The 24,966-nt window shown below is 44.6% G+C and overlaps 1 protein-coding gene across 1 annotated transcript in view; it reads right to left on the reverse strand.

The window, feature by feature from the left end:
- The window catches only part of TNFAIP2 (TNF alpha induced protein 2), a 30,181-nt gene extending 9,826 nt beyond the window's left edge, over positions 1-20,355 (reverse strand). The window contains exons 1-6 of the mRNA XM_043981579.1: positions 20,300-20,355; positions 12,643-12,991; positions 9,632-10,283; positions 3,522-3,636; positions 1,231-1,353; positions 47-147 (exon numbers count right to left, since the gene is read on the reverse strand). Of these exons, the coding sequence (XP_043837514.1) occupies positions 47-147; positions 1,231-1,353; positions 3,522-3,636; positions 9,632-10,283; positions 12,643-12,976 (1,325 nt within the window). The 5' untranslated portion in view covers positions 12,977-12,991; positions 20,300-20,355. The remainder of the gene's footprint in view (positions 1-46; positions 148-1,230; positions 1,354-3,521; positions 3,637-9,631; positions 10,284-12,642; positions 12,992-20,299) is intronic.
- Positions 20,356-24,966: the final 4,611 nt, after the last annotated feature.

A 24,966-nucleotide genomic window follows, 5' to 3' on the forward strand; every position in this document is an offset into this window, starting at 1 on the left:
AGCCCAGGCCTATGACTCCCAGTGCCCTGTCCCTGAAGGGGCATACCTTTTCAGGAAGGAGGAGAGCTTAGCCAGCAACAGCGGTTTTATCTGTTTGCCCAGGGCCATTGAGATGTTCTCAGCCTTGACTTGTGCCCCAGCAATAATCTGTGAGAAAAAGATGATTAGGAGGATAGGGGGCTGGGAGTACAGGCCCAGGGTTGAGCAGATCTAGAGAAAGGGCTTTGTTTCTGGGACTGTGGCATGCAGGGATAGAGGGTTATAAGAATGCATCCTGACCTTCCCCCTTGGGGAGAGGGAAGGCTGCTGGAACTATAAGATGACAGCAAAGGCTGCCTGGGGTAGATGGGGAAAGGGGGTCTGATGGCCCTAGGAAAGCTCAACCCCAAGGCTCCACTTCTTCCCATCAGGGAAGGAACACGAATATATGACTGTATGTGCAAATGTATGGATACGCAAGAGGGTGTGTGCAAATATATGTATGCACAGAGGGTGTCAACAATTAACCCATGTTTACTAATTGATGAATATGAAGGGGGAGGGGAAGGAGAATATGTGTACATATATTTTCTAAAATCAATGAATTTAGAGTTAGGAGGGACCTTAGAGAGCTTTCGAGTTTGCCCTCCCCCTTTTTTTATTGGCCCCCCCTTTTTTTTTACAGAGGAAGAATAATGAATCCCAGAGAAGAGAAGGATATAGTTGTTCAAAGTCACAGTTACCAAATAGCAGAGACAATTTTTTATTACAGATCTAGCTCTCTGGTCACTACAAGTTTGGCTGCATGTTTGGGGGTTTTTTTGGGGGGAGGTTGTGGAGGGGGTAAGGGACAGGGAATGAGAACTAGGAGTAAAGACACTGTTTACTGTGTATGTGTACATGGATGAAGATGGGATGTGAGAATGAATATGTGAGGAGTGTTAATAGTAGTGAGCAGCCCAGTGTGCCATGTGACATGCATACATATGCACAGGTACCTCCAGGTATGTTAGAGAAGGGCCACAATACATCTAGACCTGCTAATGTGCATGTTCTCACACACAACTTGCCAGGACTGTGTCTCCAGGTATGTACCGAGCATGCATATGGATGGATACCCAAATGTGAAATATATCTGTGTGTTTGGGGGCCAAAGCCATGATGCCTGGATGTGCCTGGATTTCCATTCCATATACATGTGTGCGATGCCTCTGTGTTGTGGGGAAGGGGACAGAAAGGTTCTTCCAGTACCTGGATGATGTCAATTGGGAGCTCGCTGTGGAAGTGCCCTTCTAGATTCATGGGCTCCTTGTCCTTTGACCATCTCTTCACTTCTAGCTGCAGCCCCCGCAGCATCAATTCCTGGACATTTGCCTAGGTAACAGGGGAAGGAACCCAGGTGATCATGGGAACTTCCTGGTGATAGGTCTGGCCTGAGGACAAGGGGATGTTGGCTATTCCCAGTCCCATCCTGTGTTGGCCCTGAGAGTCCAGGAGAATAGGGAATATTGGGGGAAAAGACAGAGGGAAGTTTACTGGACAACTTGGGAGTCAGAAGACTTGAGCCTTTGTCTGGGCTCCACCATCAGCTTCCAGTCTGACCTTGAGGAAGTTCCCTTGCCCTTTCTGGGCCTTGGTTTCCCATCTGTACAATAAGGGGGTTGGGCTAAATGATCTCTGAAGCTCTTTCTGACTCTAACATTCTCTAACTCGATGACTTTCTCTGAGCCTCAGTGGCATCCTTTGTCAAATATTAGCAGCTAAATTACCTCCCTTCCAGGGCTTTTGCAAGGAAGGTGTTTGGAGACACAGCACTATCTTTGAATGAGTTATTGTTTTCATGATCATTTTCCACTCATGGCCGCCCTGAGTCATCATGGTGAAAGAAGAAAAAGGTTGGAATTGGAGTCAGAGCTTTAAGACTCAATTCCCAGTTCTGATACTTAGCAACTACTAACTACTACTTATTAACTGTGTGTGATCTTAAGCAAGTTACTTCTCTTTTCCTCATCAATAAAATGAGGGGATTAAATTAGATAGTCTCTAAATTCTCTTCTAGCTATATATACAGTTAGAGGCCCACTTTTTTAGGGGAGACCCACAGGGTACGGTAGGAGGTGTCTCTCTCTTGGCACTGACTCCTTTGGCTTATGTTCTGCTGGGAGAACTCTCTCCCCTGGGAATCGGCTGGTGCCTTCGTGAGAAGGAAGCCTGTCTGTGTCTATAGACAGGAAAACTTGGTTCACATGACTGACATCACAACCATCATGATGAAAATAAAAATGTCTCCACACATTTGTGAGTCATCAAAACTTTGTAAGCACTTTTTAGTATTTTGACTATTATCTACATTCCCATTCCCAACTTCTACCCCAACCAAGTGCAGGGATCATTATTTTTATTTCGTGCTCAGGAAGGGGAAGGGATGTGCCCAAGATCATACAGCAAATTAGTGGCCTAAGAAGGACTCTAAGCCAGGGCTCTTGACTCTCAGTCTGGGGTGGGGGGAGGCTCTCAATGATTCTTCTCCCATTGAATTGATCTTTTAGCCCATGACCTTCCATTCCCCACCTTTACTGTCCCTACCCAGATTCTCAGATTGGGCTCTTCCCCCTATCCTCCTTTCAGACCTCCAGTCTCCTTAATGCTTTCTAGGTTGGAATCACACTAAGACCTCCAGATCTACATTTCAGAAAGCCAGGACTGGAACTCACACTGACACTTGATGACTTGTAGTCAAAGGAACTCTCTATCTGTGCATCCAGGTCTGTCTTTTCTCTTCCTTCCTTCCTTCCTTCCTTCCTTCCTTCCTTCCTTCCTTCCTTCCTTCCTTCCTTCCTTCCTTCCTTCCTTCCTTCCTTCCTTCCTTCCTTCCTTCCTTCCTTCCTTCCTTCCTTCCTTCCTCCCTCTTCCCTCCTTCGCTCCCTCCTTTACTTTCTCCCTCGATCCCTCCCTTCTTCCCCCCTTGGTCACCATCTTTTTTAGTATGTGAAAATAGCCTTGGTCACTGAGAGGTTAGTTGATTTGCCAAGTATCACAAAGCCAATATGTGTTGGGAGGCACACACACCAATAAGTATGGCACAAGACAAAATGTGAACGGGGCAAAGGAGAGAGTCAAAGAACTCCGAGAAATGTAACTTGAGCTTCTTTATCTTAATTTTTCCTGATTTCCATCTTTCCTCTCCTCACTCAGTTCTCTTTTGTCTCCTCTACCATCTCTCTCAACATCTGCTTTCTCTTTCCTTCTGTCTTCCCATTTATCACTCCCTACCTCCCTCCAATTTTTTCCCTGCCTCTACTCTCTCCCCTCCTAGTTCTTTTCCATTTGGGACTGGAGGAAATAGTCTGGGAGCATCTCTTTGTCAATTAAAGTCAGCTACTTGTTCCCCATTTCCCAGTGGGCTAAGATTAGGAGGTTGGGTCCTAGCCTCTTCAATTCCTGTCCTAAACAAGGCCGGGATAGGAGGTGGAGAGAGGAGAGATCACTGTGAAAGGTTAGGGAGAAAGGGACTAGACTGCATCAGATAGCACCACTCTTACCGCCTCATTAGATAGGAAATTGACTTCCAGCTTGCAGATCTCTTTGGGTGGAAGGAGACTTCCCAAGTCAGCTCTTTGAAGCTCTCCTGATAGCTTGGGATTGTTGATAATTTCACTGATAGCAAAAACAAGGGGAAATCCAGAAATGAAGGGCCTGTGAGGAAAGGAGGCTCCCAAGGCTGGGGCACCTCCCTCCCACCCCCTCAATACAGAACTGATCATGGGGCGAGGTGTGCAGATGGTGTCAAAAGTAAAGGAAAAGATCCAGATGCTGTCCTTGGGGAGATCAGAGAATCACAGACCCTCAGAATTAGAAGGGATCTTGAGAGGCATCTTGTTCAATCCATACCCCAAAAAGGATTCCCATTACAATACATGAGACAATGGGCAGCTAGGTGGCGCAGTGGATAGAGCACCAGCCCTGGATTCAGGAGGTCCTGAGTTCAAATCTGGCCTCAGACCTTTGACACTTACTAGCTGTGTGACCCTGGGCAAGTCACTTAACCCCAATTGCCACCCACACACACACACCCAACAACAATACATGAGACAAGTGAGAATGAGTTTTTGTTTGAGGCGAGAAGGCATCAAGGCAGCCATTCCACTTTGAGACAGCTCTGACTGTTTGCAAGTTTCCTGATAGCAAAGCCTTAATTTGTGTCTTTTAAACTTCTATCCATTGCTCCTGATTCTGTCCTCCAAAGCCTTCCTGAAGACAACCTTTTACTTCAGGCCAGTTACCATATTCCCCAGCATCTTTCTCCAAGATAAATATCTTAGTTTCATCCCACAAAGTACCATTATGGCATGGACTTGAAGCCCTTTATCATAATGGGGACCCCTCCTTGGATAATTTCCAGATTACCAGTGTCCTTCCGAAAATGTGGTCCCCAGAACTAAACACAATAGTCCAGATGAGGTTGGACTAAGGCAGAATATGTGTTTTGCATGACTACACACATGTGTAATCTATGTCAGATTGCTTGCCTTCTCAATGAGTGGGGGAGGGAGAGAATTTGGAACTCAAAATTTGAAAAAAAAAGAATGTCAAAATTGTTTTTACATCTAATTGGGAAAAAATAAAGTATTAAATGGCTAAGGCTGAATATGGAAGGGTGGGAGAAGAGCAGATCCAAGAGAAAGGTGGGCGTAGGGAGGAAGCAAGCATTTATTAAGGGCCTACCATGTGCCAGGAACTGCTAAATGCTTTATAGCTATTGCATTTGATCCTCGTAACAACACTGGGAAGTATTATTAATCCCATTTTATATATGAGTAAATTGAGACAGAGGTTTAAATAAATTACTTGCCAAAAGTCTCACAGCCAGTAAGTGTCTGAGGTCAAATTTGAACTCCAGTCTTCCTGACCACAGGCCCATCCTGCCATCTAGCTTTTTCTAAGAGGAATAGGCCTAGGTCCTGCCCTCAGAGAGTCTACAGTTTGGCTTAGGAGAGGGCCTATAAATTGACAGGTTAGAGAACAAGATGAGACACAGTATAATCAAGGACTAGGAGACCAGCAGCTAACACTCAGGTTCTGGGCTCCTCCCATCCACCTTATAGGGTGGTGGTGGTAGATGGTTGGGTGGGATGTGTAGTAGAAGGAATGCTGGACTTGGAAGCAGAGGTCCTGGGTTCAAATCCCTTCTTTTCCACTCACTAATTATGTGACGTTGGGCAAGTGGCTTAATTTCTCTGGGCATCTGTTTCCTCATGAAGTGAGGGGATTAAACTAGAGGGTCTCTAAGATCCCTAGTGGCACAGTGACAGAGTACTGGGACTGGAGTCAGGAAGGCTCATCTATGTGAGTTCAAATCTGGCCTCAGATACTTACTAGCTGTGTGACCCTGGGCAAGTCACTTACCTTTGTTTGCCTCAGTTTCCTCATCTGTAAAATGAGCTGGAGAAGGAAATGGCAAACCATTGTGTCTTTGCCAAAAAACCAAAAACCAAAAAAAACCCCAAACAAACCCAAAAAGAGGTCACAAAGAGTCGGACATGACTGAAAAACAGTTGAACAACAAAAAAAAACCATCCCTTTGCAGCTTGTAATCTGTGATCTTATCCAGGACAAGTTGCTGGCTTATCCAGAGCTCCTAACTCTCCTCATGATGCCAGGAGGTTTTGTGGCTCACGGCCAAGGCACAACCTTGAAGAGGAAGTGAACAGCCACTGTCTGCTGCAGTCAGGAGACCTGAATTCTCATCCTGGCTCTGCTTCTGTCTTGTTGTGTGACCCTGAGTAAATCACTTCCCCTCTGAATCTTTGCTTCCTCTTTTGTCCCAAAGGGGAAAACATCGGCCCAGCCCTGCACCTCCCTACCGGTGTTGGTGTGAGGATCACTGGCTCCAAGCCCAGGGCTGATAATAAGCATTTATCAGAAAGTGGGAGATAATGTTTATCAGAACTCTATGAGTGGGGGAGTTGGTTACCCTCCCAAGAGGCATTAGAGAGTTCTCTTAGAGTAAACACAGCTGTGAGGAATACATTCCATTCTCCTCCCTATTTCAGCCTCAGGTTCTAATTTCTATACAAAGTAGGTGACCTCCACAGTTATTCTTCCTTGCCTGGGAAGCCTCTAGTCCCAAACCTCTTAAAGGTCCAGTGATAAAGGGCCAGGGTTTCCACTTAGTATTTTTCAGTTGGAGGGGACCATCTAATCCAATGGCTTTATTTCATGGAGGAGGAAGCTGAGGATCAGATTTGGGGAAGGGACTTGTCTGAGGTCACATAGCAAGGAAATAGAACAACTGGGATTTCAAGTCAGGTCTTTCAACTCCAAGCCCAAAGACGTGATCTTATTCAAAGAAGATAGAAGGAATACACAGATACTGTCCCCTCCCCCATCCTCCCACTTCCCCGGACCACCCAATATGTCTCCCTGACCTCTCCCACACTGTGCAGGCAGGCAACCATCTTAGAATCTCAGCACTACAACAAGGCTCTCTTTGGGATTCTTGGAGTTAGGAGACCTGGTTCTGATTCTCATTTGCTGGGTAACATCAGGTAAATCTCCTACCCTCTCCTCACCTCAGTTGCCTTATGAAGGGTTTGGACTGAAAGATTTCCAAGGTCCCTCCTGGTTGTGACATTCTCTGAGACCATCTGCCTGGCCAACCTCCTTGCTCCCCTCTCCACCTTTTTACCACTTCAGCGCTGTTCTGAGGCTAAGACAATGAGAAAACAGTTTGGGGAAATAGGAAGTTCTATTACAGATGTGAAGGTACTGTAAGCTCCATGAAGGCAGAGGGAAAATCTCAATGAAATCTTATACTTTCCTCAGTGACGAGGCACAGGATTTTACACAGGATAGGTGCTCAGAAACATGTGGTATTACTTGAAATTGGCAGGGCAAATTGAGGGGGGCTGTTTTACTCCAGAGCCAGGCTATAGGAGGGAAAAGAAATAAAGAGGCAGGAAAAGAGAAGAGGGTTGGGTTCTAGGCTCTAAAAGACTATAAAACAGGGCCTAGGCTTTCTCCCAGGCATAGACTTCCAGAATGGTCCTTCACCTCCCACTACCTTACTCCATGAACCTTTCCCTCCATTTTGTTGTTGTTCAGTTGTTTTCAGTCATGTCCAACTCTTTGTGACCCCATTTGGGGTTTTCTTGGCAAAGATACTGGAGGAGTTCTCCATTTCCTTCTCCAGCTCATTTTACAGATGAGGAAACTGAGGCAAACAGGGTTAAGTGACTTGTCCAGGGTCACACATATAATGTGAAACCAGATTTGAGACTTAACTACTCTCAGCAATGCAATGATCCAAGACAATCTCAAGGGATTAGTGACGAAGCTTACTATCCATCCCCATAGAAAGAACTGATAAAAACTAATGAGGAAGCTTACTATGCACCCCTATAGAAAGAACTGATTAAAAAAAAAACACTTGTGGATTGTACATATATAATGTGGTTGTGGTCTTGTCGAAGGGGAGGAAAGGGAGGGAGGCAGAAAAATTCGGAACTCTAAATCTTATGAAAATGAATGTTGAAAACTACCTTTACATGTAACAGGAAAAAATAAAACAAATGTTTGTTGAAACCAGATTTGAACTCAGAAAGATGAGTTCAAGCCACCCCCTCTTCCTCCATGCTGACCACCAACCCTGAACAGGAGTGGGGAGACTAATCTCTCATCCTACCTGTAAACCTGCAGGGTCCCCTAAAAGTGTGTTCATCATTCCTAATTCTTGCTCAAGGAGGAGGGAAGGATGAGAGGGAAGAAGATACATGTTGAATAGGGTGGAATTATGGGAGAGAAGCAGACTATATAAATTAAAGATCAACAGATATCACTGTTCCAGGGTAGGAGGTTCCTATCACTGAGGAAAACCAGAGTTTCTGTAGCCCAGCCTAAAGCCAGGTCTCTGGTTCCCAGAAGGAATGAACCTACTAGCCATACCTTTCTTTCCAATGGGATGAAACAGAAACTAGTGGACCTGGGTTCTAGTTTGAACAATGTTACCAATTCTCTGTGATGTACATTATTATATATAATACATGTATATATATAATATATAATGTACGTATATATATAATATATAATGTATGTATATACATTATATATTATATATAATACATATACATACATGTATATATAATATATAACATATATAATATCTGTCATATATGTATATAGTACATTTATGTTATATACATTACTATACATTAGATATGTGTGTGTGTGTGTATATATATATATATATATATATATATATATATATATATATATATATATATATACACCTATATGGGGGGGAGAGAGGGAGAGAATGAGAGTTGAGTGAGATGGTCTTCCAGCTTTGATATTTTCTTTAGTACTCTGCTCTAAGTAACAATTCTTTTTTTTCCAGGGCAATGAGGGTTAAGTGACTTGCCCAGAGTCACACATCTAGTAAGTGTCAAGTGTCTGAGGTCAGATTTGAACTCAGGTCCTCCTGAATCCAGGGCTGGTGCTTTATCCACTGTGCCACCTAGCTGCCCCCTAAGTAACAATTCTATGGCCTAAGCACTGTCTCTGATGCTATACCCTAGAATTCTATGTCCTCTAGTCTTGGAATTCCAAGTTCTAAGCTTTTCATAGTTCTCCCTTCTATGGGGCTGTGATTCCAACACAGCTGACCTGAACTGGGAGGGAGAAGAAGGGGCAGGGCTGCAACACAAAACGCCCCACTAGTCCTAGGATTCAAAGTTTTGGGGAACTTATCCAGTCTCCCCATTTTGCAGGTGAGGGGACCATCCCACTACACCACCTCTAGCTATCTTCTCCCCTACCAGGTTAAGCACGTTTCTGGTGGGCAAGTCCCATGTATTATCTTTACATTGCTAGCATGGATGTAAAGCCAAAACCTTTGTACATACATCATGGATTGGTAACTTGAGTGCTAGAGGAGTCCTTCCACTAAAGTAGATCACGCTCTTTTCTCTATTTTCTTAGTAACTCTATGGGAGTTACTGAGGAAAAAAATTCCACTGTACTGGACTTAGCCAGGTTGGACTTTCATAAAGAACATTAATTATCTAATATCTCGCAAACTCAAACTCCCTGAAAATGGCTAGAAATAGATTAAAATGTAATTGGGGGGCAGCTAGGTGGCGCAGTGGATGGAGCACCGGCCCTGGAGTCAGGAGTACCTGAGTTCAAATCCGGCCGCAGACACCTAACACTTACTAGCTGTGTGACCCTGGGCAAGTCACTTAACTCCAATTGCCTCACTAAAAAAAAAAAATGTAATTGGGGAATGTTTAATGAAATAAATAAAAATACACTTCAGCATAAATACCATTAATTTGAGGTTTTCTAAATTAACATGCTGCCCAGAGGGGTCCTCTCTATTGAGTCTGATATCATTGGCCTAATAGAGGGATAAATGGGTCTCAGGATATCTGTCCACAGTATGTGATTAATAAATACCTTCTGGAGTGGATTAGACTGATGTACTTGGTCCAGAGGGGGAAGGACAAACCTTGGGTCAGGCTATAGTCTTAGATGATACCCTGGGTTCAAATCTCAACCCTGCTTTTTAGGTCCTGTGGCCCTAAGTCCAGAGCTCTTCCCATGACAACAGACAGACAGATACACATATGCACATTCTGTGGTCTTCACTTACTTTGGGTAGAGGTTCTGCACCCAGAGAAGCAGGAGAGAGGTGTCTTGCTCATTAAGCTCAAACTGAACCATGGAGTTGAGTTGGGCTGAGAAGTAGTTATGATAGCACTTGGCATAGGTCCGGAACACATTGAACTGGGCTGGGTAGAGGGGCTGGAGGTGCTGGGCTACGGCCAGCAGGTCTTCCTTCATTGTCTTGCCCATGTGCAGGAAGCTCTGGGCAGCCTCCGAGCCGGCCTCCATGCCTTCGGGCCTGGCTCCATCCAGGGTTGTGGAGCTGGGGCGAGTCATCCGCTCCTCCACAGAGTCTTTCACACTCTCTTGCCATAGCTTGAGCCAACACCGGGGCCGGGTGTTTGCCAGGACTGGGGGTTCCCTTACCTCGGCCGCTACTCTTTGGTCCTCTTGCTCCTGCTCCAGGATGATGTTCAGGGCCTGGAGCAGCAGCCCCGGCTCGTTCTCCAGAGGCCGGCGAACCACATGCAGCACAGCTTCCCGTAGCAGGGTATAGAGAGCTTCCACCTTGCTTTGCTGACAGATTAGATCCTCCTCATTCATGCCAGTTGTGTCCTGTCCCAGTGCCCGTTCCAGTGGCAGGAGGTGATGCGCCATCTCCAGCCGCCCCTGTTTTAGTGCTGAGTAGAGCTCTTCCACTGGCCCCGGGGGAAAAGAGAGAGTTAGTTAAGCCTGGGATCCCTTATGGGTCCTGATAAAAGAGGTAGTTTTTTGTTTGTTTGTTTTGGCGGGGCAATGGGGGTTAAGTGACTTGCCCAGGGTCACACAGCTAGTAAGTGTCAAGTGTCTGAGACCGCATTTGAACTCAGGTTCTCCTGACTCCAGGGCCGGTGCTTTATCCACTGCATCACCTAGATGCCCCCAAAAGAGGCAGTTCTTACATCCTGGGTGGGGGAACATTCACTAAAGGGGATCATAGGAGTGAACACTGTTGGAGCCCTTGGGAAGAGGAAAGTGAGGGCTAGAGATGGGGAGTGCTTTGTCTAAAATCGCTTAGCCAATAAGTAGCAAAGCTGCAATGGAAATCCAAGCCTCTTGGCTTCAAATCTAGCATTCCTCCTACTTTGCCTCCCTGCCTGTCTGGTTTGAATAGAAGGGAAGGTGGCAGCATGATGAATGTTGGCTCTAGTCAGAGGGCCTAGGGTTGAGTGCTAATTATGACAATCCCTGGTTATGTAACCTTTAATAAGTCATTGGCCTTTTGGGGAGCATTGGCTTCTAACTGTAAAAAATGGAAATACCATTACTTGCACTATAGGGTTGTTGTGAGGTAGGTACTTTATAAAATTAAACTGTTTTTTAAAAATGAACTACTATTATTATATCATTATGAGCTAAAGATTTCGAAGCATTAGGGAGGGAGCTGCATACAAAGAGGACAAGGAGAGGTAGCTTGTGGTTTAGTGGATAAAGAGCTGCTGACCTTGGGGTGTTGAAAACCCAGGTTCAGGTCTTGCTTCTGACACTTGCGGGTTGTAAGACCCAGGACCAGTGACTTAAGCTCTCAGGGACCTGTGCAGTTCTCTAAGACTAGGTAGGAATCACCGACCAGGTGCCCTGGCCACATTGATAAAGAGAATTTCCTCACTGAGAGTTTCCTATGTCAGTCAAATTACAGATCTGGGCTCCTTCTTGCCACCCCCAAAATGGAAGATACATCAAGCCCGCCAGACCTTCAGGAGGCTTCCTGATGGGCCAACAGTGAGCCTGTTATGTGGGAAATAGAGCAGTTAATCTGATCTGGTGAGCCCAGAGATTTTTTGTAGGGAAGATGAATGCCACTCTTTTCTAGGGTCAAGGGGAATAGACACCTCACTGTGATGCTTCTGGGCCAGGATTACCTGAGTGGAACCTTGGTTGAGGCAAACCTTAGAAAGCTTAATGGATCCTGGGTTTGAGGCTAGAGAGGCTTATGCATATTTGTGTGTGTGTGTGAGGCATTTGGGGTTTTAAGTGACTTACCTAGGGTCACACAGCTAGTAATTGTTAAGTGTCTGAGGCCGGATTTGAACTCAGGTCCTCCTGAATCCAGGGCCAGTGCTCTATCCACTGTACCACCTAGCTGTCCTGGCTTATGTATATCTAACGATTTGCAATTCAGTGTTACTTCTGAATATATACATTTGTATATTCTCAGTGACTTCATAAATAAACACAACTGGGCAGAGATTAGGTTGGGGAAGAAGGAAACAGGCCCAGCCCAGAACTGAGGCAGAGTCAGGATAAAGAGGAGGTGATGGGGGCTTAGGAATGACAGATCCCTGAACCAAGGAAGGCCAGGAAGCCTGGGTTCTAAAATAGGCTTTAGTTTAGTAAAGCACGAAAAAAAAAGACCTCCCAAACTGGCATTTGATGATCACAAGAACCTTATGAGGTAGGTGCTATGATTAGTGAGGAAACTGGGGTAGACAGAAGTTAAGTGACTTGTTTAAGGTCACACAGCTCTTATATGACTGAAGTGGAATTTGAACTCAAGTCTCCCTGACTTTAGGTCTACCATATGCCTGGGAAGGAGGTAGGACAGGGTTATTATTCCCATTTACAGACAAGGAAACCAAGTTCCATGAAGTTTAAATGACTTGCCCAAAGTAACACAGCAACATAGGTTTTAGTGGCAAATCCAGGTCAATCTCACAGTTGCTCTGTCCTCAATAACTCCTACTTTCTCTGACAGTCAAGGAGAAAAAGGGATGGGTGAGTCTGAGAACATTGGTCACAAAGAATTTAGGAAAAGGCCCAGAAAGATACTTTTCTTGGTCTTGCTGTGTGACCTTGGTCAAGTTATTTCCCTTCTCTTATCTTATGTTGTCAGTGGCTCTGGAGAGAACAGTGGGTCTTCCACCTACCCCCTACTTGTGCGTCTCTCCAAGGCCGAGTTCAATTCCTTTAGTTCTTCAGAAACCCAAGTGAAATTAATTTAAAAGATCTTCTGTCCCTGGGCACTGAGTGGAACCTTCCCTACCACACCTTGATGGATTCCTCTTTTCTACAACCTACCTGTAGGGGGTGGGGCGTCGGGCTTAACCTCCATCTCTGGCACTTCAGCAGCGGAGCTTGGATGACTCTTCCTTCTTATCCCTTTGGTAAACACATCAAGCATCTTTCTCATTCCTTTCTTTTTCTTCTTCTCCTCTTCATTGTATGGGGTTGAGCCCCCCTCCTTATGGGGAGAGAAATCCTCGGAGGAGGTCAGTGAAGTCGTGTCAGATTCTGTCTCTGACATTGCAGATGGCTTTCTGCCAGGAGGGCTGGACTCAGACTTATGTTGGGGTGGCATAGAAGAGTTTAGCCGGTCACTTAAGGTTGTCTGAAAGAAAGTCATCATCTTCATTGTTTCAGCACAGCCCTGTGGAGACAGGAGGAAAGTGACTATCCCATGCAGAGCCCTGTCCTACTAGGCTTGAGCCAAGAGCTTACCTCCCTGACTGACTCTATTTTCTTTGACACTTGAGAATGAGAAAGGTGAGTAGGTGGGTCTCAGAATATCTGTACCAAAGGACTTAGAAAAAGGCTTATAAAGGCCCTTCTCTTGGATTTGCTGCATGACCTTGGGTAAGTCATTGTCTCCAGAAAGCACTATGGGTCCTCTAATCATTCCTACCTCTCTGTCTTTTGAAATTACCTGGCTTGGCTTTTCAAATCCCACTCTTTCTTTGCTTCTTTCTCTTTTTCTTTCCAGTTTATATTTTAACATTCGTGTTTAAATTTTAAGTTCCAAATGCTCTCCAAATCCAGAAAAAAAGAACTATGGAATCTAGATGCAGATTGAACCATACTATCTCTATTTTTTTTTCTTTTTTGAGGTTCTTCCTTTTTGCTCTGATTCTTCTTGCACAGCATGACTAATGCAGAAATATGTTTAATGTGATTGTACATATATAACCTATATTGGATTGCTTGCTGTCTTGGGGAGGGGGGAGGGAGGGGAGGGAGGGAGAAAAAATTGAGACTAGAAATCTTATAAAAACAAATGTTGCAAGCTATCTCTACATGTAACTGGAAACTAATTAAATACTTTTATGGAAAAAAATTTTAAGTTCCAAATTCTCTCCCTCCCTCCAGCCTCTCACTCACCCATTGAGAAGGCAAGCAATATGATATAGGTGAAGTCATGCAAAGCGTATTTCCAAACAAGCCATGTTGCAAGAAAAATTAAGAAAGTGAAAAAATATGCTTTAACCTTCATTCTGAGTTCATGCAGAGTGCTCTCTCTGGAGGTGGATAGCTTTTTCCATCATGAGTTCTTTGGAATTGTAAACCCCCACCTCTTTCTTGAATGCTCTTACATCTCTTCCCCCTCCTCTCTCCTTTCTCTGAACTCCTATAGCACATCTTTTCTTTACCCAGAGTCAGCGGATTGAGAGTTGGACTAGATCGCTAAGGGCTTTTCTAAACCCCTTATTTATTTATTTATTTATTTATTTTTTGGTGGGGCAATGGGGGTTAAGTGACTTGCCCAAGGTCACATAGCTAGTAAGTGTCAAGTGTCTGAGGCCAGATTTGAACTCAGGTACTCCTGAATCCAGGGCCGCTGCTTTTATCCACTGCGCCACCTAGCCGCCCCCTAAACCCCTTATTTATTAACAGGGGAAAACTGTCTCAAGGACAAACATGGAATAGATAGATAACCGAGCCGAGTTTTGACTCCAAATCCAGTGCTGTGGCATTGGGAACTCAGCTATAAGAAAGGGTGGGTTGGAAACCATTCCACTTAGTTCTTGTGCCTTGACTGGGTGAGAACACTTACTGATTTAATGAAACAATCAGATCTGAGTGTGAAAAGGGCTTGTACACCTTCCTGAATCAATAGCATAGCTATCAAAAAAACCAAAACAAAACAAAATAGCATAGCTATCTTGTGAGAGAATGGGTCATGACCTAAGCAATCTGTATAAAGGGAGACTCTAGCTCTAAACTAGGGGAAGAGATTCTGAGCATACTGTCTGGATTTGAGAGGTTGAAGAAAGCATGGCATTTCCATTACTTCTTTGAGGGGTAAAGGGAGAACCGAATTGTGACAGAAAAGGGAAATCTTGAGGGGAGTCTTTGGTTTTGGGACTGACACTGATCAGAGAATTTAACAAGATCTGAGAGAAAGAGAGAGTGCGTGAAGAATTACAAAAAGGCAGCTGTTTTCCTGATTTTTCAAAAAAAAAAAAAAAAGGGAAGAGCCTGAAAGTTCTGGCCTTGATTTCAATTCCTGGCAAAATTCTAACAGATATTAATTAAAGGAGGGCAGCTAGGTGGCACAGTGGAAAGAGTGCTGGGCACCAAGTCAGGAAGATCTGAATTCAAATCCAGCTTCAGACATTTACTAGCCGTGTGACCCTGGGCAAACCCTGTTTGCCTCAGCATCTCATCTGTAAAAATGAACTGGAGAGAGAAATGGCAAACTACTCTAAGTATCTTTGCTACGAAAACCCCAAATGGGGTCATGAAGAGTAGGACATGACTAAAATGATTGAACAAACAAATTAATTAAAAAGGGTTGGTTGGAAGAGGAAGTAGGGCCAACATGATTTCATCAAGTAGATTAACTTCATTTTCTTTATGTCAGGGTTACTAGACAGGTAGATCAGGGAATGCTGAAGGTATAGATTACCCAGAGAGAGTGTATGCATGTGACATAGAGAGCCGAGGCTTGAAGCTATGAAGACCTGGGTTCAAGTCCTGTCTCTGACACATAATGGCTATGTGACACTGGATAAATCATTTAACCCTTTCAGTGCTCTAGGTCAGAGGTGTCAAACAAGGGGCCCAAGATTTGTAATGCCACTGGCAACACCGCCAGTGCTGCTTGAACCAGATCAAAAAGTAATTGGGGGGGGGGCAGCTAGATGGCGCAGTGGATAGAGCACCGGCCCTGGATTCAGGAGTACCTGAGTTCAAATCTGGCCTCAGACACTTAACACTTACTAGCTGTGTGACCCTGGGCAAGTCACTTAACCCCAATTGCCTTACTTAATAATAAAAAAAAAGTAATTGGGAAATAGTTAACAAAATAAATAAAAATACAGTAGAGCACAGATAACATTAATATGTGGTTCTCTAAGTCAATACTTGCCCCTTACTCAGGTTTAGTGGCCCTTGTTTCTATTTGAGTTTTACACCACTGCTCTAAGCAACTTTCTAAGACTGTAAGTTTGCAGAGGAAGTGCTGCCCTGCATTGGTAGAGGAGATTTCCCCATATGAATGAAGCCATATGTTTTGTCCTTTCTGTTTACCTAAAGCACTGGACAAAGTCTCTGGTGCTATTTTTATAGAAAGATGAAGAAATGTGGGTTCAATGAATGTATAATGATATGGCTTTGGAATTGATTGAAAGGCCAGACCTGAAGTTGTTGTTCAATCATTTTCTTTTTTTTTCCTCTTTCTTTTTTTTTTTTTTGGTGAGGCAATTGCCCAGGGTCACACAGCTAGTAAGTGTTAAGTGTCTGAGGCCAGATTTGAACTCAGGTCCTCCTGACTCCAGAGCCAGTGCTCTATCCACTGCGCCACCTAGCTGCCCTTCAATCATTTTCAGTGACCCCATTTGGGGTTTTCTTGGCAAAGAGACTGGAGGGGTTCGTCACTCCCTATGGAAAACACACCCCCAGTCCCCCATCTAACCACATACCAGCTATGGCATTGCCTTTGCTGTTGCTAACCCTCCTATCTCCTCCATCCTTAGCTTTGTTCCTCCCACAGATTCACCTATAGAGCAACTGACCTAGGGTCAACAAGATCCTGGTTTAGATCTGTCCTTAGATACTTAATAACTGTGTCACAACTTCTGTCTCAGTTTCTCCATCTATAAAATGAGAATAACAGTAGCACTCCTGGGATTGTTAGGAGGCACAAATGAGAAAATATTTGTAAATTGCTTTGTGAACCTTAAAGTTCCATATAGAGGCCCAAACATACCTAGAACAACCAAGGAAGCCATTCTCTAAGGCATCTAGAAGCAAGGGAATCATCATGCAATAATGATGAAGGGAGAGAAAATGAAGTTCATATTTGGTTTGTTTTTGTTTTTTTTGTGGAGCAATGAAGGTTAAGTGACTTGCCCAGGGTCACACAGCTAGTAAGTGTTAAGTGTCTGAGGCCATATTTGAACTCAGGTCCTCCTGAATCCAGGGCCCGGGCTTTATCCACTGTGCCACCTAGTTGCCCCTGAAGCTCATGTGAGCAGTTTCATAACAAAAGCCCTGGGAAGCAGGTCTTTGTACAAGGGCTATTCTACCTCTTTTAAGGGTAGGAAATGGAAGATTAGCACTCGTTTTGCAGATGGAAATCTTGAAGATTTTAGAGACCTCAGGATTTTAGAACTTAACTTTACAAGCCCACTTGAGACCCAGAGAGGGCAAGGGGCTTGCTTGAGACCACATACCTGGGCAATCTCAGAACATGGCCCCCGGGGGGACTGAGTTTTTGGTCCTATCTTCTTTCCTTTATAAAAAGTACTTAAGGGGGCAGCTAGGTGGCACAGTGGATAAAGCACTGGCCCTGGAGTCCAGAGAACCTGAGTTCAAATCTCACCTCAGACACTTACTAGCTGTGTGACCTGGGGAAGTCACTTAGCCCTCATGACCTGCCCCCCCCCCTCCTTTAAAAGTACTTAAAAGATCAAAGGTTTATTCTACTCAGCCCAAGACTATTCAGGGTGGAAGTTGGAAGACATATAAGGTAGGCCATAGGTGCTGAAACTATTATTTCCTACCTCACCTGTAGTTCAAGTTCTTAACAAATCTGATTTCTGTGTGGAGTATTTGCCAGGATATATCCTTTTCTGATATCCATCAGCCAGCCCCTCCTAAGGCTGGAGCTGGTTTGAAAATATGGTGTTTGCCAAACAAGACCTATTCCCTACATCCTGGGAAGGCCATGTCTAATATTGCTTGTACAGTCCAGAGCTTTTGTCTCTCTGAGAAAGGCTCCCCACTGCCCAAAATCATGGGGATCCCTGCCTGGTCCTTTAAGTCCTCCAAATGGAATAGATGCAAAAACTTCCTAATTCTCTATAATGCATCACTGCCCTCAAATATTGCCTGAGTAATCTTTAAGAGTTGGAAGGGACCTCAGAGTTCATATAGCCCAATCCTAAGGACCTGAGTAGGAAATCCCTTTAGAGCAACTGCCTATGGAGAAACTCAGTACCTTGCTAAATGTTCTTTATCTCTGTCTCCACTCTTTCCAACCTCAAATACATCCTTCACACGATAAAGAGACATCTTTCTTAGTACCTAGATCTGGTCACATCTGCTCCAGGATCTTCAGTGGCTCCTCCAATTCCTCTGCCTGGAATCTAAGGTCCTCCATAATCTGATACCACGTTAAAAACTTGGCCACTTTATGTCCCCTCCCCTCCGTGTTTCAGCCATATTAGAAGACTCTCTGTCCCCTGAATATGCCACTCTGTAGTGTTGTCTGTAAAGCTCTTACAGTGCCCTATTCCAGGAATATCCTATTTCTTTATTTTTGCTTGTTGGATTTTTTGTTGTTCAGTCGTGTCCAACTCTGTGAGCAAAGATACTGGAGTAGTTTGCCATTTCCTTCTATAGTGTGTCCCCATTTTACAGATGAGGAACTGAGGCAAATAGGGGTTAAGTGACTTGCCCAGGATCGCACAGCTAGTAAATGCCTGAGGCTGGACTCGAACTCAGGAAGATGAGTCTTCCTTATTTCAGGTAGAGCACTCTATCCACTGCACCACCTAGCTGCCCAAGCCTACTTAAATGCCTCTTCCTCCAAGGAACCATCTTCCAACAGAAAGATATATATATATATATAAAATGTAATAGTGTGTGTTTTGATGGTTACCTGTGTTGGCGTCTTATCCCCCACTACACTAGCTCCATCAGGAGAGGAACTTAATCTTATCTAAACTTTATATCTCCCTTAGTGTTCAGAACAGTGAATTGTTTAGGATAATAGATTTAAAACTGGAAAGGGACCTTAGAGACCACTTAGCCCAATGCCTTTTTTTTTTTGTGAGGCAATTGGGGTTAAGTGACTTGCCCAGGGTCACACAGCTAGTAAGTGTTAAGTGTCTGAGGCCCGGTTTGAACTCAGGTACTCCTGACTCCAGGGCCAGTGCCTTTTTTTTTTTTTTTACAGACAAGGAAACTGAGACCCAGAGAAGTTAAGCAACTTGCTCAAGGTCACACTGACAGATCTAGAAAATTCAAACCCGTGTCCCTCAGACTCCAAATCCTGGGCTTTCCCCCACTATACCACACTGCCAGGGCTCTTGAGACAAATACCCGGGGGCCTATTTACTTCCTCTGCCTGCCTCAAATCTTGTTCAGCTTTCAAGGAATAGATCATGCCTTTCCTTCTCTCCCTGAAGCCTTCCCTGATCAATCCATAGCCATACCTCCCTTCTCAAGTGCTTGTCAAAACATTGGTTTTTTTTTTTTTTTTGTTAAACATTAGTATTTTAGGAGAGACCTTGGTAACCTCAAATCCTTTCCTCCTCTGCCCTCCCAGTCCAAGAATTTCCTCTATAGATTCCCTGAGCATAGAAGACTCAGAAGCTGGGCCATCTAGCCCCTGTCCCCTACCCTCTCTCCCTTGAACACCTCCACTAATGGGGGACTCTCTATCGTAGGAAACAACTAGATCCACTGCGGGGCGGCTTTGATTATTAATTCTTTCACTGTTGAATCAATGTCTCTCCCTCTCGCATAGGATTTTCCCGCTCGCTGCTCTGCTGCTCTGCTGCTCTGCACCGCGGCTCTCTGCTCACCTCGCCTTGTAGTCTTTGTTTTCTAATGCTGCTGTGGAAGAAAGAAAAGGTTCCCTGCACTAGTTGCTACAGCCTTGGAGATCGGGCTAATTTAAAACCAGGGGACCTGGGTTCAAATTTTGTCGGTGGTGTTTATTAACTGTGTGACCTGGTACAAGTCATTTAGCCGCTCTGTGCTGCAGTTTCCTCCTCTGTAAATTGAAGGGGTTTAGACTGAATCCTTTCAAACTGAGGGTGGCTCTGGAGGTACATGGACGTAACGTACCCCGCACCCTCAAGCCCTCTTTCTTAAATTAGGCAAGAAGCTCCGAGATCCTAAAAGACTGGATGACAGGGGCAGCAGGTTCTTCCAGCTCCGGGTTCCCTCACCCCATACCATTTTCTGCTGAGTCAAAGTGTGCCCTCTTCCAGAGGAAGCTTAAAGGGTTTTGCAAACAGTATCATATTGCTACCCTACCCTGTCGGGCAGGGGACAGAGTAGGGGAGATTATTCGGGGCCAGAAGGAACCTCAGAGTTTCATCCCCCTCCGTGTCCAAATGGGGAAACTAAAAAGGAAATGTAAAGGGGGCATTGCCTAAGTGCCCCCCACGAACTTTCAGACCTCTCCCGCTTGCGCCGCCTCACCCCTCTACCTAGTCACCCCAGAGCAGGAACCCATCCCCCTCTTTGGGTAGTGCAAGAACCAAAGTGAAGTCAAGGCAGAAGTGAAGACCGGAGGATACTGACTTAGAACCTTACATAAATCGAAGCAGAAATGGGATTTAACTAGGACCCTTCTCCCTGTCCCGAAGGGAGTGGGGATTTGGAAAGAGGTACACAGGGAAATTTCCTTGGACTGGAAGCAGAATTCAGATTACGTCTGGTCTCAGCTACATGGGAGGAAGGTGGGAAACCAGCTGCGCGCTTACGGGGAAGGGGCACTCACTGTGTCTGCGTGTCTCGTCCTGGTCTGGAGAACAGGAGGTGAGAGGTTCTCTGCCTCAGCTCCAGCCGTATGTGACCGGGTCAGCTCCCCGAGGTCCCACTTATAGGGAGCGAGCTGGGCACACGCCTTGGGGCTCCCGCCCCCTGCCCCGCCCCTTGGCTGCAACCGCGGAAAACCCGCCTGGCCTGACCGTAGTGTCACTTAGTGTCACTAAGGCTAGCTTCCCGCTAAAGAACTACCTCCCCCACGTTGCGATCTGTGAACACAAACAATGACCCTCACACTCCCAGAGACCCCAAGTCATTGGTCAGCCACCTCCCATTGTCAAGGACGGTGACTTCATTGGAGGCTGCCCTGAAATCCTGGGGCTCAGTTCTCTTTTTGTTCCTTTTGGTGTTTCTTTCTTTCTTTTTCTTTTTTCCCCCCCAATCCCGGAAAAAAAAATCCTCAGGGGATCCAATCAGGCTTTCCCAGAGTCTAGCAATACGGAAGCCTTTAAGTCAGAGCCCAAGATTTAGAGATGGAAGAGCCATGTGGTCCAACCCCCTCATTTCACAAATGAGGAAACCACAGTGGGAAAAAACACTTGGATCTGGGGTCAGAAGACTCACAAGACCCACGTTCAGATCCTTGCTCTGTTACTTAACTGTGTGACCTTGGGCAAAGCCCTTTCTGCTCTCTGGGTCTCAGTTCCCTCGTCAGTAAAAAGAAAATGGCTTGTGTCGGAGGGAGAGAAAAAAGGGGAGGTGGAGATAGAGGGAAAGTTGGAACAATCAATCCTATGTGAAATTGAGACCTAAAGAGGTGAACAAGTTCATAGAAGCAATAAGTGGTGCTGGGATTTGACAGGAAGTCCTCCTCCTTGGTCTCCAAACCCAGCACTCCTACTTGCTCATTCTCTTCTTTATTCATTGGAGGGGGTAGGGGGAGGGTCGCTGTGTCAGGCTCTGTTATGGGGGAGACAAGTGGAAGGTACTACAGGAAAAGATCTCCCTCAATTTGGGGCAGGGGTGGAGCAAGGTGAGCAGAGCTGGGGTGTACAGAAGAGAGGTTAGTCTAAGGGGAAGAGCAGAAATCAAGAAGATCTGGGTTCTTCTAGTGTTGATCCTGCTCTCAATGAGATCCTTCCCCTCTTGTAGAATAAAGGGGTTGGATTTGGTGCTCCTTGAGGTCCCTTTCAGCTTTAGCCATCTGGGTCTGAATTTATGCATACATGATTCATCCACAGGAAAAGGGAAGAATACCCAAGCCATGTGTTTGTGCCAAGTAGATAGGTAGTTAGGTCTACAGGGGTAGGGTGTGTAGTGGGGAGTATTGCCTCCTCCTCAACTCTCTTCTAAATATCCACGTGACAGCAAACTATCGCTGTACTTGCACTGTGTTGTAAATGAAGGCTACCTTCCGGAAGAAGCAAGGGCGACTGAGCTAGTATTTGGCTTTCCCCAAAGAGCATGAAGAAAATGCTGAGATCCCAGGGCAGAGGCAGAAGCAGAACCCCAAGAAGCAGAAGTCAAGGCAGAAGTGAAAGGCAGAGGCCAAAGGCCCCATGATTTGAAAGAGATGGGCAGGGGGCAGCTAGGTGGCGCAGTGGATAGAGCACCAGCCCTGGAGTCAGGAGTACCTGAGTTCAAATCCGATCTCAGACACTTAACACTTACTAGCTGTGTGACCCTGGGCAAGTCACTTAACCCCAATTGCCTCACTAAAAAAAAAAAAAATTTAAAAGAAAGAGATGGGCAGCAGCATTGCTTTGTTTGCCAGTTAACAGGAGTCTTGTGGGCACCTTGTCAGTTCTAGGGGCTCTATAGTAAGGACAATTTAGCAGCTAACCTACAAGTGCATAATCCTCAAAGCAGAGATGTGTATGCTTGGTTGGTACCAGCCAGCACTCAAATAAAACATAAAATGTCAGAGAAGGAGGAGATAGCTATAAGCTGGGATGCTCAGGGAGGTCTTCTGGTAGAGGTGGAGACCGGAACTTGAAGGACCAATAGGAGGGAATGGATTTCCCCAAGGTCACACAGCTGACTCTCCTGTTCCCCCTTATCCCAAGCTGACCTGGCCACAAACTAGTCTCCTCTTTGAACACAAGTCCTTGCCTCTAAATCTTTGCTCACAATGTTTCCCATGTCTGGAATGTTTTGACTTGCTAAATTCCTACCCACTTTTTAAAAGCCAGTGCAAATGCCACCCATTCCAGAAAGTCTTCCCTGATTCTCCTGATTGGTAATGCTCTTCCCTCTAGACCTCACACAGCTCTTTATTTATGTATATCTATAATTCAATTAAACTAAACAAAAATCTGTTAAGTACCTACTGTCTCCAGAACTCTGTGATTGGTATTTCAGTATATAAAGATTAAAAAATGACTGCCCTGGTAGTCAGGAAATTTATAGTCTGCCCGGGGAAATACAATAAACAAATAATTATAATAACTAATACATGTATAATATTTTCAACCATGGTTACTCCACTCTGATACTATAACTGTGGTGTGGTCAAGTCACTTTCCCTCTCTAGACCTCAGTTTCCTCATTTGTAATGAAAAGAAAATTTTCTCAACTCCCTTCCAAATATAGATCTTATGATATTTGCTTGTCTTAACTCTTTGCTTTGCCATAAGTTCTATGAAAATAGCATCATGTCCTAGATAAACTTCATATGTCCTCCAATGTGACACATTGCTCTCCATACACACTAGGCATAAATGTTGGTTGAGATCAATTCTCGGGGGTGGCTAGGTGGCACAGTAGATAAAGCACTGGCCCTGGATTCAGGAGGACCAGGGTTCAAATCTGGCCTCAGACACTTGACACTTACTAGCTGTGTGACCCTGGGCAAGTCACTTAACCCCCATTGCCCCGCCAAAAAAAAAAAAAAAAAAGAAGAGATCAATTCTCAGTCTTTTAGCTAAGATCATTCCCTAATATTAGGACTAATATTGAGCTTATCACGAGTTCTCTGCTAACCCTAACACATATTTAAATAATGAATCTATACTATCTCTAATGTAGAAATAATAATAAAAGAAACCAAAGATAAAAAAGTGGCCTGAAAGAATGAATTAATGAATAAACTTCCTCCTAAGGGTTATTAGAACTCTTTGAAAGTGGAATGGACTGATTGCTTAGGAAATGGTGGAGTCCCCTTCAATGGAGGTGTTTAAAAAGAAAGAAAAAAGAAAGGAAGGGGGCAGCTAGGTGGTGCAGTGGGTAAAGCACAGGCCCTGGATTCAGGAGGACCTGAGTTCAAATCCAGCCTCAGAAACTTGACACTTACTAGCTGTGTGACCCTGGGCAAGTCACTTAACCCTCATTCCCCTCCCCGCCCCCAAAAAAAGAAGGAAGGAAGAAAGAAATTCTCAGTACTATATACCCTAATTTTAAAAAATGGAAGAGAAGAGAGTTTACAATCAAATGAGTTAATATTTGTAAATCACTTTGAAAACCTTAAAGTGCCATATAAATACTAGTGATGATGGTGGTGGTAGTGGTATTGATAAGTTACAGAGAATACAAAGAAGTGCAACCAGAATAGTAAAGATTAGTTGGAAGGAAGTGAGGATGTTTAGCCTGGAAGAGGGGAAAACTCTGTTGGGGCACATAAGCATCTAGGCAGCTATCAGATGGCAGAAGTATTAGATTTGTTCCATTTAGCCTTAGAGGAACTGAGAACATTGCCAGTAGGGGTGGGGTGGGGTGGGTGTGGGGGAAGATGGCTTGATATAAACAACATTTTCCTACCCCTTAGAGGTCACCAAAGTGGAATGGGCTGCCTCAGAAGGGAGATGTTTGCAAACGAAAAAAGGACCATTTACTTATTGGGGATGTTGTTGAGAGCATGATCTTGTCCCAATAACGGTTAGACTAAGCGGTCTCTGGAATTTCATCTAACTCTTGGATTTTAAGAACTGGCAAACCTCCAAAGTAAAATGGGAAGGTTGAACTAGATTCTTAATGTCTGAAGCTCTAAGGCCTATGACTCTTACCCTGGAATGTGTGGACTGGGGTTGCTCCCAGTACCTTCATAGAGTCATAGAATTTGAAATTTGGAAGGGACCTCATCAGCCCATGCATGAAAAGAATTACCACTATAATAAAATAATTATAATAATTGCTAGCATTTATATAGCTCTTTAAGATTTGTAAAGTGCTTCAAAAATTTTATCCTCACAATAATCCTGGGAGGTGGGTACTTTAATTATCCTTATTTTATAGACAAGGAAATGGAGGTACAAAGATGTTAGAGTAGGGACTGTCTTTTGCCTTTCTTTGTATGCCCATTACTTATCACAGAACCTGTTATCTAGCAGATACTTAATAAATGTTTGACTGAGTGACTGACTTGTCCAGAGTCATATAGCTGGTGAGTGTCTGAAGCTGGATTTGAATTCAGGTCTTACTGCCTCCAAGACCAGGACTCTATATACTTGAAGGCCTCCAAGGAAGGAAAACCATCACTTCCTGAAGCATCCATTCCACCTTAGGATGCCTCTAATAGTTGGGAAGTTCTTTCTGACATCAAGCCGAAATTTGTCTCTTTGCAAATTCTACTCATTGCTTCAAACTGAATGAGACTAGTCCCTCCTCCATATGATGGCCTTTCAGATACTTTCAGATACTTTCAGACAGCTATCATTTCCCCTCTGTGTCTTCTCTGAGTCTGGC

Source organism: Dromiciops gliroides, chromosome 2, assembly GCF_019393635.1.
Source record: "Dromiciops gliroides isolate mDroGli1 chromosome 2, mDroGli1.pri, whole genome shotgun sequence".
In the NCBI taxonomy this organism is placed as follows: domain Eukaryota; kingdom Metazoa; phylum Chordata; class Mammalia; order Microbiotheria; family Microbiotheriidae; genus Dromiciops; species Dromiciops gliroides.